Here is a 13,772-nt window from a genome sequence, read left to right as displayed (position 1 = left end):
AGGGAGAACCGATAGAGGTACTCAAGGTACCCTCCGCCACACACCGTCAGGTGGCTTGCGGAGTATGGATGTAGATGTAGATGGAAATGATTTACAGTTTAAAACGTGGTTTCTAAATCTCTCTCTTGCCATTATATAATCTGTCCGAAACCTTCCAGTGTCTCCAGGCTTCTTCGATGTATACATCCTTCTTTCGTGATTCTTAAACCGAGTGTTAGCTGCGATTAAGTTACCCTCTGTGTAAAATTCTGGCAGGCGGTTTCCCCTTTCATTCCTTACCTCCAGTCCATATTCCCCTACTACTTTTCCTTCTCTTATTTTCCTGCAGTCGCATGCTAGTCCCCCGTGACTACTAAATTTTCATCTCCATTAACTATCTGAATAATTTCTTTTATCACATCATACATTTCTTCAATCTCTTCATCATCTGCTGAGCTAGTTGGCATATAAACTTGCACTACTGTGGTAGGCGTGGATTTCGTGTGTATCTTGGCTACAATAATGCGTTCACTGTGCTGTCGTAGTAGCTTATCTGCGTTCCTATTTTTTCTATTCATTATTGAACCCAGTATTTACCAGTATTGAAGTGAAAAAGATTTGTAACTATTTTGTAATTGCTGCAGCAATGTTAGTTGAAGAGAGATCTTGCAGGTTTATTCACGTACTCTACAAGAACTGTTTAAAGTTCTTGCTGCAAGTTTTGGCAGTCTCCTTCTACCTCCATGAGAAAATGAGTCAGATGAAAAGCACTGACAAGAAAAAAGTGTTGTGGGAAACAAATATAGTGTCTGGGTAAAATAGTGCCAATGTTCACAAACAATATTGCGGTACAATTTAAGGGCATATAGGACAAAAATATTGCAAAGAGTTAGTTAAATGAAAGTGGGTGACAGAGAAAACTTGTCCTATTAAAATACTAGCCGGGCCACCATCTGAAGTTGAGTTTTATTGACCTAAGTGCAACTTATGTCAGTTGAAGTATCTGCCTTTGGATTATTGCAGTCATTTAGGCTAGAGTTTTATAAATAACTGTCATTTATTTTATTTTAGATGCAGACAAAGTTAAAGGATTTCCAAGAGAAACTGGAAAAGGAGCAAGAAGAAAAGCTAAAACTAAGCTCAGCACTGGATGCAGCATACAGTGATTACAATAGCTTACATACCGCTCTTCAGGAAACTGAACATTTAAAAGCAGCAGTAGAAAAATTGGAACAGGTACTGGCCACACACACACACATACACACACACACACACACACACACACACACACACACACACACACAACCTCATTCCCCTTCTACTGTATTGTCTTAATTCTTGTTCCAGGAAAAATCTTGGCTTGAAACTGAACTAGAAGCTGAAAGACAGAGACGAGAAGAACTGTCGAGAGAGTTACTTGATGCAAGAAGTTTATCAAAGACTGCAAAGGATTTCTCATTTCATGAACATGAAATTGTAGCAGATCTTCAACAGAAGACGGAGAAACTTAATGTAAGAAAAATTGTGCTGGATATTGATTCCATATTATCACTCTACTATTTGCACGAAATTGAAATGTAATAGGTATATTTCGAGTTGCTAAAGAGAGGAATCTCAGTGATTAGGAATAAATATCTTTGACTGATGATACATAACAGGCGTCGGCCACAGATTGAATTTGTCCGGCAGATTAATGACGAGGGGCGGTATGCCGGCCAGCCTGGGTGTGGTTTTTTGGTGATTTTCCACATCCTGGTAGTTGAATACTGGGCTGGTCCTCACATTCCGCCTCAGTTACACGACTCACAGACATATGAACACGTTCGCACTCTTTCATGGCTTACATTAGACGCAGACATCTGCGGTACACTATTTATGTCTTGGGGGGGGGGGGGGGGGGGGTGTTCAGGGTGACAGCAGGAAGGGCATCCGGCCACCCTCTGTAACTAACACTGCCAAATCCACCATAACACAGTCAGGAAGCAAGGCCCAAAGAAAGAAAGAAAACTGATGATACACAGCAAAAGGGCGTTACTGCTACTCATTATGTCGCACTTAATATAATGATGTAATCTTACAGCACTGATAAGAAGTGTGTAATTACTTTTAACCACAATAGTCTTGAGAAGTTTTTGCTAAGAGATAAAAAATCCCTACAGTTATATTTCAGTGACTTTTTAAAGTAAGTTCATACATTAAGTGTGTGATTGAATGAATGAAATACTTTTTCTCTTAGAGATTTGAAAAGAGAACTGAAACTGTATGGTACAATACGGTTTGTTTTATGAAATCTAAATTCAGATGAAAATATTAAAAGAATGGAAGGTTAGGCTTTAACACCCTATCAACAATGAGGTCATTATGGTCAGGGCACAAGCTCAGATTTGGGGAGGGGGCATTTGCCTTAAACAATTCGGGAAAATCATGGAAAACCTAAATCTGAATGGCCACTTGAGGATATAAACCATTGTTCTGCCAAATACGAATCCAATGTCTTACCGCTGTGCCAGCTCACTCAGTTTCAAGTATTGATTAACGACTGACGATTGGCAGCAAATTACTTGATCACAATTTCTTTCATCTCAGTGCTTCTTCTGTCCATTTTTCGACATCTACCATAATTTGGAACACAGTACCTCTATGCTTCTCTGTACCTTTACCTATTTTGTACTTTCCATCTCTCTCTTTGTGCTTTTTCTCCTACTTTATCTAGTAATACCATTTCTTTACTTTTTGTTTCTTCATTTCTTTTTTTTCAATCACAGTATGGAAGTTTCTGGAGATGCTAGGCAATCTTCAATGGCAGATGTCACAAGAGGGATGGTGTACAGGAACGAGAGGTTTATTGTAAAAATTAAGACAGTGTACATTCAAAGAAGAATTGAGCAAAACACTATCCTCTCCCAAGTAAACAAAGCAAAATGAAAAGATCATGACAGGAAAATTATTAATATGACTCTTTTCCAGAATCAAACAATGGAAAATCCATGATGCAATAATGACAATATTATGAAAAGGATAGTTGCTATTTACCATGTAGCAGAGATGCTGTTGTGATAGGCACAACAAAAAGACTGTCAAACAAAGATTTTGACCAAATAGGCTTTCATCAGAATACATTCATGGGCAGAGGAAAAAATTTACCTCTCATTACTTTTCTACGCAATTACTCCTTTTTAATGGATGTAGATGTGTGTGACAACCTGTTTCTGATGTAGTGTCATTAGTTTGTATCCTCGTCTCTGATTACATTTACAGCGGTTGATTGTTTTTTCTCTGTCAGTTAAAAATTGGCACACACTTATCACTTGGAATCTCTTTTGAAATGTCCAAAATCTGCTAAGAAAAAAGTGTTCATTTTCGTTTATGAACAGCTTCCAAATGTTTTTAATAAATTGACTAATCCATACACTTCTGACCATGAAATATTGAGAGGTATCCTCCATAAAGATCTTAAAGAGAAATATGGCTACACTTTGATCCAGCCACCTGGTTCTTAACTGTATAGAATAAAGTTGCAAACTCATTATAAAGCATCATTACCTTGTGGAAATGATTTCCATTAGTGATAAATCATGTAGATCAAAGAATTTTATGAGTACATGGTATTTTAGTTTATCTATTTGAATGAAAAATGACTATTTTAAAGAGGCGGTTACAAAACCACTAAACCAAACTAAGTTTATAATAGAGTGAAGTAACTGCACAAAATGCGTCAACATCACAAAACAAAATTTGGTAGACATCAGGGCAATCTCTGTGCCAGGAGAATAGCTTTTCATCTTGTTCTCGCAAAAGTCAGTCCATGGTAACTTTTTGCCAATATGAAAATGAAAATATTGTCTTTCTTGTGTCTCAGGTAATTAATTTATAAAATTTAAAAGAAGTGTTGCCTGTAGCTAAGTAATACAAATTAATTTTTCTTTAATATGTTTAATTATCTTGCAGTGCCTATTAAACACAAACTGATACGTGAAAATTTCATTCCAGGGAATTAGTGAAAAATATTCTTCATCAAGTAATGGACCAGCAAGTGATACTGTGTCTACTGAGGTTAGTATAATCATTTACACAATATTAATAAGAAGAAAATTAAAAACACTGTACTAAAGGTATAAATTAACTGACATTTCAAGAGGTTCACTTATATTAGGACATTCTAGCCTGCTTTATACCAAACAGGACAGTCTTAACATAAATTTCTCCTAGTGGATCCTACAAAAAATGCTTTCCATATTGACTGAAAATTTTTAATGCTGGGCAAAAAGTCTGCATACCTTGTACGGCACATTTAGTATTGAACGTAGTTTGGAGAACATGGTGCAGATTATAAAGATGATTTTTCTCATTACCAAAATAAGTTTGTCCTGCACCTAAGCAATAAAAATTAGTAACTATTGAACTAGTATTTGAATAAATAATAGAAGAAATAGAGGTAGAAACTCTCCATATAGTCAAGACACTGATTACTTCACAGGCACATACACGAGACTGGTAATATTGCTAGGCACTTTGTGTGTGTGTGTGTGTGTGTGTGTGTGTGTGTGTGTGTGTGTGTGTGTGTGTTTTGCTTATTTTTATAAGTGCTGAGAGCTTAGGATATGCAGTCTTTTTTGCCATAGTCAGTTGTCAGAGGAATGCTGAGGCAAACCTGCTGGCAAGGAGTATGCCAAAATATTCTTAAATGAGCAATATATGCCACTCTGAGGAATTGTATCATTATTTGTACCTCGTTGCAGTACCAGGGAATGAAGGTCATTATTCCATAAACTGATGTACAGTAAAACCCTGATTTTATGTACCTGCATTTTACATTCTCCCACTTTTTCCATTCATTTTTGCTGGTCGTGACGCAGGTCCTATTCTCTCAGTACAATAGTTTCCCGTCATTAACAATTCTGTGTTTTAAGTTTTCTTTGACATTATCATGACTTTTAATATTGGTTTTTATACAGATTTATACAAAAAATGCATTGTATTCTTGCTGTAAGGTAGTATTAGTGCAGTGTGCAAGATTTTCATTATTGGCGTGTTGTGTCACGGCTGCCAGTATTATAGGTTCAGTGTTTGTAACTGTGGGAAAGTGTGTTAAGTCACTGCCTTAATGATAATCAGGATGTGATGATAGTCACTCTAGTAGCAACCTTCCTTTTGCTCATTTTGTTGTATCACAATAGTTTTAGTTTAGTTTCACAGTCATTTATACAAATAAACACCGCTTTTGAAAACTGCTGTCTCTGTAATGGGCTTTCATTAATTGTCATTATTTCCACGTAATCTTCGGTTAATATAACCTGATGTCAGACGTAAACATTCCTCCTGTGACATGTTCTCGCCCAGGACATCCCTGAACCAAGCGACCTTGTCAGCAACAAGCTGTAGATTTTGTGCCTGTTGTTCTCTGTTTAAGAATACTCCCGACTTTAGTTTTTTTAAACAATTTTCAAGTTTTATTTACCATATTTATTATAATGATTATCAATAACAGGTCTCATATTACAACAAAAATATCTTTAGTGTGGTTTCACAAAAAACTTTGGCTTCTGTTTTTTTATTTCTACTATCAGACACATTCAAGAGGGAAAAGTGTGTGTGTGTGTGTGTGTGTGTGTGTGTGTGTGTGTGTGTGTGTGTGTGTGTGTGTGTGTCAGCAGTTGATCACTGCCTTTGCAATTGATGCTTTTTATGCTGTGGACAGACAAGTAGAGCTAATTGCTGTTAAACAATTATTTCAGATTTCTGCAAATAGCCAAATTTAATTTGTTTTAATTTCTTATTTTGAACAATATAAAGAGAATGACAGTAAGAGTAATTTATTCATTTTAGCATGTTGCGTTTTCTATGCTTTCCCATGTTTTGCACTTTCCTGCATTTGACCCTTTTTTTGCGTCAGTCCACTGAAGAGTGTAAAACGGTGGTTTTAGTGTATTTTTAATGCCACATCCAGTAAGGTACACCAGCCTTGTCATTTGGTTGTAGTTCATTCTCTACAAAAAGTTCAAAGTGTAATCAGAACTTCGCTATTACATACTCAATAGAGTTCTGAACGAGGTCTGGGTTTTTGGTGATGGAAACATACCCAAGTCATCCAAACATTAATATGTACAGGTAGGGGTGGTAGTCTGTTTAATACAAGTTGTGAGGTTACAAAATCAAGGGAGAAAGAAGAGGCAGCTGTATTACAGGGGTAATAAATTTTCTGCGAAGAGTTGTTAAATATGTGAAAGAAATGTCTTTATGAAGGCACATTTTTTTTCTTCCTTGTAATAGTGCTGAGTTAGGATGTGCAAGGTTAAAGCTGCCATAGTGTTCTCCTTCCTATTAGACACTCTGCACTCTATAACACCTTATTATTTAATGTGGAGGGCACGTCATAAGTGAGATGGTCTTCCAGTGAAAAGATCGACAAATATTAAGCTCTAAAGCCATATTTACACAAGAGACTCCTGTATCTAGATAGACTACTCCCAATGGTATACATCATGAGCCACCTGCTGACCGTGTCACGAGAGGGTATTCTGCCAATATTGGAAGTTAAATCATACTGACTGTGCTCATTCACATTATGTTAATGGATTTTGTGCTTTTTCATCTTCTTAATCTATATGTTATTTGTTATGTTTTTCCTGTGAGTGGCCTCTGACACCAAACATCTGCAAGCAAACAATGATTTATAATTTCCATTTCTGGACAGAAAGGCATACACTGAGCATATCTAACAACATAAACATATAAAAACAAGTTTTCAAATAATATTGCTTCAACAGTGAAAAAGTTAATTCTGTTGAACGAATTACTTGGCACTTAAAGAAAACAAGACATCAAGATTAAAGTAAGCAAGAACTATGTTGTGGATAAGTAATATATTACTTTTGTCACGAACATTCATTATGACTTGTGCTTTCATCATTAATAAAATCTATCTCTTCTGTTCCATTGATACCCACTGTAACAGGAAAGGAAATGACAAGTAGTGATATGTGGTACCCTCCACCATACAATGTACGGTGGCTTGCAAAGTGTGTCTGTAGATATAGATCATTTACAATAAACAGACATGCACGCGTGTGCGCGCATGCGCCATCACACACACACACACACACACACACACACACACACACACACATTGTGGGGGGGGGGGGTGGAGGACACACGTATGTCTGTTTATTGTTGACGAAAGCCGAAATCTATAATTGTGAGAGTCTTTTTGTTGTGCCTATCTGCGACTCAGCATATCCGTTGTATGGTGAGTAGCAACTTTCCTTCTCATAATATTGTTGCATTCCATTCTGGAGTTTCCAGTGTTTGATATAGATACCTGGCGACTGGAGAACAGGATACATTGTTCACACTTCAAGAAAGGCAATAAAAGACTTTGTAAAAACTACAGAGGAATAACCCTCATGAGTCATACAGCCAATATTTTTGAAAGAATTTTACTAAATCGAATAAGTGAAAAGATAGAAAAGGAGCTGAGTGAAGAACAGCATGGGTTTAGGAAAGGAAGGAGCCCAATCGACCTGATATTTTCTATCCGTCAGCTGATGGAAAAAAGTTGGGAGTATAACAAAAGGGTGATAATGGTTTTTATAGACATAGAAAAGGCATATGACTCAGTTGACAGGGAAAGACTCTGGGAAGAACTGAAGAAGATAGATATAGAAGATGGATACATTAATGTTATAAAGACAATGTACAGAGGCCACAATTGTAGAATTAGAACACCATTGGGGAACTCTGAATACTTCGAAATAAGACAAGGACTTGAGCAAGGAAGTATTCTATCTCCTGCGCTTTTTAATGTTGTGATGGAGGGAATGAATAGGGCAGTTAAAGATATAGTAAAAGAAAAAGACAAAAAGATGATTTTTGCAGATGATATGGTAATATGGGGTGATAAAGAGGTAGATGTACAGTTACAGCTTGATGCGTGGAAGGAAATAATGAAAAGGTATGGATTAATAATAAATAAAGATAAGAGTGAAGTAATGGTATTTGGAAGAGAGAAAGGAATCAATGGAAATATTACCTTGAATGGAGAACCCCTCAAAGTGGTAGAAAGTTTCACTTATTTAGGGAGTGAAATATCTAGGGATGGAAGAATAACTAACGAAATTAATAGGAGGTTACAGAAGGGAGGCAATTTCTACCAAACAATAAAACATCTGATTTGGAATAATGAAGTTTCAGAAAGAGCAAAACTCCTGATGTATAAGAATTATTACTTCCCTATTGTCACCTATGGTGGAGAAACATGGACAATGAAAGAAAGGGACTGGAGCAGACTGCAAGCAGGGGAAATGAAATTTCTCAGAGCAGTTAAGGGAAAAACAAGAATGGACAGAGTAAGGAATGTAGAGATTAGAAAGGACCTCAAACAAGAAAGTATGAGAGAAGAAATTGAAAGAAAGAGATTAAGATGGTATGGGCATGTTAAGAGGATGCATGGGCAGAGACTCCCCAAAATTATGGAAGAACTAAAGATGGATGGGAAACGACCTAGAGGGTGCCCAAGAACAAGGTGGAAAATGGGAGTGAGAATATCTGTTGAAAGTAGAGGTGTGACCTGGCAGCAAGTGGAGGAAGAAAAGTGGTGGGAGGACAGAGCCAAATGGAGAGGACTCATCAGCACCCAGACCCGGCAGTAGCTGGAGCGGGATTCGGATATAGATAGATATAGATCATTTGTAATACTAAAAATAAGGAGTGTCACAATGCACAGCAGACAGCATTTGACACACATCCAATTATGATGCCAGCATGACAACACAAATGACCACTCGTGTCAAGTCAGTCTCAGTATAGGGATAATATACTAGGGCACTGCAGCCAATTCACTTGCCACAAAGTCAATTGAGAAAAGAAAGTCACTTGTGTAAAATGAGCATTAGAAATACAGGGAGTGCAGTACCTCCAGAAATTTGTGTATTTATCTTTATCATTGCTCTGAACAATTAAACACTTGCTAATTTTAACAATCAAATGGCACTGACTTGTAAGATCTACAAATTGTGTTGTAACTTGTTGTGAATAAAAGATTTTAGTGTTCATCATGAAAATAGAATTATAAGAGCTTTATTCTTTACCAGAATGGACATCATGTTAGGATCATCATAGAAGATTCCAGAGAGTAATACGATGGATAATTTTATAGTATGCAGTACAATTCCATTTGTGTTCCCCCAATTTTAGCTTTTCCAAAAGAGGCGGGTCTCTCTCTCTCTCTCTCTCTCTCTCTCTCTCTCTCTCTCTCTGTGTGTGTGTGTGTGTGTGTGTGTGTGTGTGTGTGTGTGTGTGTACACTAACATCATCTAACTAGCTTTTAAAGTGTTTCACTGGTTTGCAACAAACAATCAAAATGTTTATGCTAACTTTCAGACACTAACCACAAATTCTCAGCCTTTACCTGAACACAAAGAACGAAAACTGAAGAGTAAAAGGAAGAAGGTATGGATCAGGTTCCATCTTGTCACAGAATTGTATATATTAATGTAGTACTTTGGGCAATGTGTTTTGTTGTGTTATTTGCGTTATTTGCCACTTCTTAGGTTTTCTTACAGAGTTGAGCAATAAATTAATATGTAACAGAAATAGAAACAGATTTAGCTGGTTAGAGTACTTAGCTTCTTTCTGTTTGCTTGCACACTATTGTAGCTGTTGCATATGTGAAACAATTTCTAATGGCATGCAGAACTGGACAGTGAACAAAAGTATTACAGAAAGCTTTGCCACTTCTTTGCTCAGTTCCTTCTGTATAAGTTTTTTAGAAACACAGCTTCACAGCTTGATTGATAGTTGTAGTTGGAGGTAGTACTTAATGTTTCTCTATCATATTCGGTCAGAGATATAATATATGAGCATGAAGCAAGCACTCTATTTGGTTTTTCCTGCAAGATGTCTATTTCTGTTTGTGCTAAGGAATCCCCAGTCTCACTTTTTCCTGTAGTTATTTTTAATGAAAATATGAATCATATTGATCATTCAAACTAGACGTAGCCATTTCTTCAACATGCATCATCATTTTATAACAAAATCATACCATTGTCTTGTTATGTGTTTGTGATACTGACAGGTAGTTCTCAAGACTGGACAAAAGTTGAATACAGCATAATCACGTCTTAAGATCGTCACTGTTAGAATATCAACAATATAAGTAAAAGATAGATCGCTACTTACCATAAAGATAACTCATTAAGTTGCAGACCAGCACAACGAAAAGACACTTATACATCAGCTTTCAACCAAAGCTTTCAAGGAGCGTGCGCCCCCCCCCCCCCCCCCCCCCCCACACACACACACGTCGTCTCCGGCAGCTTAGACTGTCGTGCAACTGTTACATAGAACAGAAGAAGCAGTTAGGAGGGGGCGGGGAAGGGGAAGGGATAGCAGGGTATGTGTGAGGGGAGAGAATACAGGGTCTAGACTGCCAATAGGTGCAGCATCAGGAGGCTGTGGGGGAATGAGATGGGGAGGGGATGTGGGGGGGGGGGGGGGTGTAGGAAGGAATGGAGAGCAAGAAAGGAAAGGAACGGGAAGGATGGACGGTGCATTGGCGTAGGGTGGTCGATGAGAATAAGGAGGAGGTGATAGGACAGAAGGGATGGAATCTGTTGGGTGGAGGATGTGGGGACAGTGGTTACTACATTTTGAGGCCGGGATAATTTCAGGAGCAGAGAATGCATTGAGCAGTTCACAAAAGCTGTTGGTGGAGGGGAGGATCCAGATGGTTTGGGTAGTGAAGGATCCAGATGGCTTGGGTAGTGAAGTAGTCATTTGAAATCGAGCATGTTGTGCCACAGGGTGGTCTACTTTGCTCTGGGGCACAGTTTTTCAGTGCCCGTTCATCGTGGTGGACAGCTGGTTTGTGGTCTTACCAAAATAAAAAAAACTGTGCAATGATGGCAGCAGAGATGATACGACACTGCTATTTTCACGGGTGGCTTCACCTCTTATGGGGTAGGATAAGCCTGTGACAGGACTGTAATATGAAGTTCTGGGTGGTTGGATGGAGTAGGATCTGTGTTCCACACGGATATGATCTCTGTGACAAGGGGTTGGGATTGGGAGAGGCAAAGATATTGTGGAGGTAGAGTAGGAGATGGAGTATAACTTCAGGAAGCATGGGAAGGTATGTTGTGTAGGATGTCCCCTCATCTCAAGACAAGATAGTTCTTGGGAGTGGTGGGAGGATTGGGGGTGTGATGGGAAATGGCATGGGAGATCTGTTTGCGGACTGGGTGAGATCCTTGGCATACTGGGCAAGGGAGTTCTTGTCACTGCAGATATGCCGTCCCCGGGTGGCCAGGCTGTATGGGAGGGACTTTTTGATGTAGAAGAGATGACAGCTGTCAAAATGCAGGAATCGCAGCTGGATAGTAGGTTTAATGGGGACAGAGGTGTGGATGGAGCCATCAGAGAGGTTTTGGTCAACGTCCAGAAAGGTGGCACACGAGACTGAGGAGGACCAGGTGAAGCGGATGGGAGAGAAGTCGATTAAGGAAGATATGGGAGACTAGATTAGGGGCAATTGATTGTAGGTTTTGGTCAGTGAGGGCCGAAATTCTTTCAGTGGGGGCACAATAACCAGCTACAATGGGGTGTCCAGGATTGTTGGGTTTGTGGATTTTGGGGATCCATGTGGAAGGTGGGTGTGCACCGTGTCATACAGGTGAGGAGGTAAATGGATTCAGGGACAAGGTTCTTGGAAGGTCCTAAGGCTTTAAGCAGGGATGGGTGGTTGTGTTGGACTTCTGGGATGGTATCAATCTGGCAGAGTTTATAGGTAGAGGAGTCAGATAATTGGCAGAGGCCTTGCGCCAGGTAGTCACTGCGATTCATAACAACAGTGGTGGAACCTTGTATCCAGGTAGGATGACTGGGTCAGGATGTGTTTAGAGCCTCTGTATGGCTGTCCTTTCTTCTACTGAAAGGTTGGAGCTCTGGAGAAGGCCAGGTTGAAGTATAACTAGCTTTCCTTGCCTTTTATAATTTTTGTTAATACCACAGAGCTTATTGCAGGTTCTACACAAATTATATAAATTTCGCTGAATTAACAGGCTAATCAAGCTAGGCATGAGGTTTTTACAGCTTTTTGTTGTGTTTATAGCCAGATAAGATTAGTATGAATAAAGGAAATAACATTTCCAGAGATCTTACTTCCTTCTGGTTCATATAGAAAGTCCATATCTCTCTTACCAATACATAAAAACAACTGCAATGTTTTCCTCCCTGGGAAGCACATTTCCAAGAGAACAAATACACATATAGTGAAATGGAGAATAATCATGAAATGAACCCAACAGCATTGTGAGGTTTCTTGCAGAACTACCACATTCTTCTTTTAGTGCCCATTCTTTCTTTACTGTCTGGATAGATGTTATCTTAAATGTACTACAGCAGTTTCTCATTCCTGTTCCTGTGAATCAACAGACTAGAAATCCCCACGAGGTAGTGGTTTATTGCTGTATTATGGGTCATTTCCCAATATGACATGTCAAGAAAGTTGATGTTTCTTCCTTTATTTTCAACAGAGAACTTGGTCAGGTAGAGTACAACTACTCTTTCAAAGCTTATGTTCAGTCTTAGGAATATTGTCAAGTACCACAAAGCAATCTTTCTCTAATTTATAGTATGTTGTATATTGCACAAGTTAAATGTACTGTAGCTTTGGTGGGTGTCCACAATTTCTCTTTCGTTGTTGAGTGTATTTATTGTGTGTTCCAGTTTCTCCCCTTTATTTACAAGTATTCAACTTGATTCTTCTTATTTTTACAGGGTGGATCAGGGAGAAAATAGTAATCACTTGTGCAAGACCCACAAGGGAAAAAAGTTCCACACAAGACTTATGAACCTGAATTGATATTACATTAAGAAGTTTGTGTATATGATTCGATTAAATTTGTACATGATCACAAATAAGAACATTTATACAACTGTATGGGAGTGGTTGTAGTGTTTACAAAGGTGCTTAAATTTATACAGAAATTGAATAATGTAATTTTTAATCCATGTTCTATATATTAACATTGTTGAAGATTACCTTCAATGACTGGATACTATTGACCATAATGTGATGAGGTAGTTTATTCCTGCTTCAATATAATTTTCAACTGACATGTATATTTCTTAGTGCTATAAATGTACTTACTCCAGAATATCATTCCTTTCCCTTTTTAAGTACAGACAAGTTACTGGAACTGACCATACTACTGTTTGTAAGAGAATATAATTGTTCTATTGTGTATGTTGTGTTTTATGTATATTTTTTTTAAAAATCTTTATGATATAGTTTTGTTTTAATATTGATACCTCAACATTGTGCTCCTTTGTCCAGAAATAAGTGAGATATTTATATAAGATTTGGTTTGATTTCCTACCAGTTTTTCAGATCATATTTTTAAAGTCAGAAAGTAATATGAGATCACTGGAATGTGATGTACCACATTAATGTGAAAGTAAAGCAATTTTTGAATTTCGCAGTCTCTTATTTTGTTATGAAGATGTTATGCAGATAGGTATTAAAAGAAATTTAACCATCCACTGCTCCACTATGTTAAGAAATATTTGCTACATGTAATTTCGATTCAGTAAATCACATTCAGATCTTTTAAAATGGTAACATTCTTACCTGATAGATGAGAAATGTATTTTATTTGTACTTAAAAAGCATGATGTAAATTATAAAACACACAAGGATAAGGTTTTCCACAACTTTCCTTTAGTACTTAGTGTTCTGATTATGTTATGCTTCACTCTTCAAGTACACACTGACTAATCAGCCACAAATGGGACTT

General features: G+C 37.9%; 1 protein-coding gene across 7 annotated transcripts in view; it reads left to right on the top strand.

Moving 5' to 3' along the window:
• LOC126187364 (kinectin) overlaps nt 1-13,453 on the top strand; it is a 369,916-nt gene extending 356,463 nt beyond the window's left edge. For 6 of the 7 annotated variants that reach the window (XM_049928406.1, XM_049928403.1, XM_049928402.1 and 3 more), the window contains 5 exons: nt 1,051-1,215; nt 1,327-1,491; nt 3,970-4,032; nt 9,358-9,426; nt 12,754-13,453. In XM_049928406.1, the coding sequence (XP_049784363.1) occupies nt 1,051-1,215; nt 1,327-1,491; nt 3,970-4,032; nt 9,358-9,426; nt 12,754-12,774 (483 nt within the window). In that variant the 3' untranslated portion in view covers nt 12,775-13,453. The remainder of the gene's footprint in view (nt 1-1,050; nt 1,216-1,326; nt 1,492-3,969; nt 4,033-9,357; nt 9,427-12,753) is intronic. The other variant, XM_049928404.1, reaches the window with a different exon arrangement.
• Nucleotides 13,454-13,772: the final 319 nt, after the last annotated feature.

The sequence above is a fragment of the Schistocerca cancellata genome, chromosome 5 (genome assembly GCF_023864275.1).
Source record: "Schistocerca cancellata isolate TAMUIC-IGC-003103 chromosome 5, iqSchCanc2.1, whole genome shotgun sequence".
Taxonomy (NCBI): Eukaryota; Metazoa; Arthropoda; class Insecta; order Orthoptera; family Acrididae; genus Schistocerca; species Schistocerca cancellata.
This window is presented reverse-complemented; position numbering and strand designations above follow the sequence as displayed.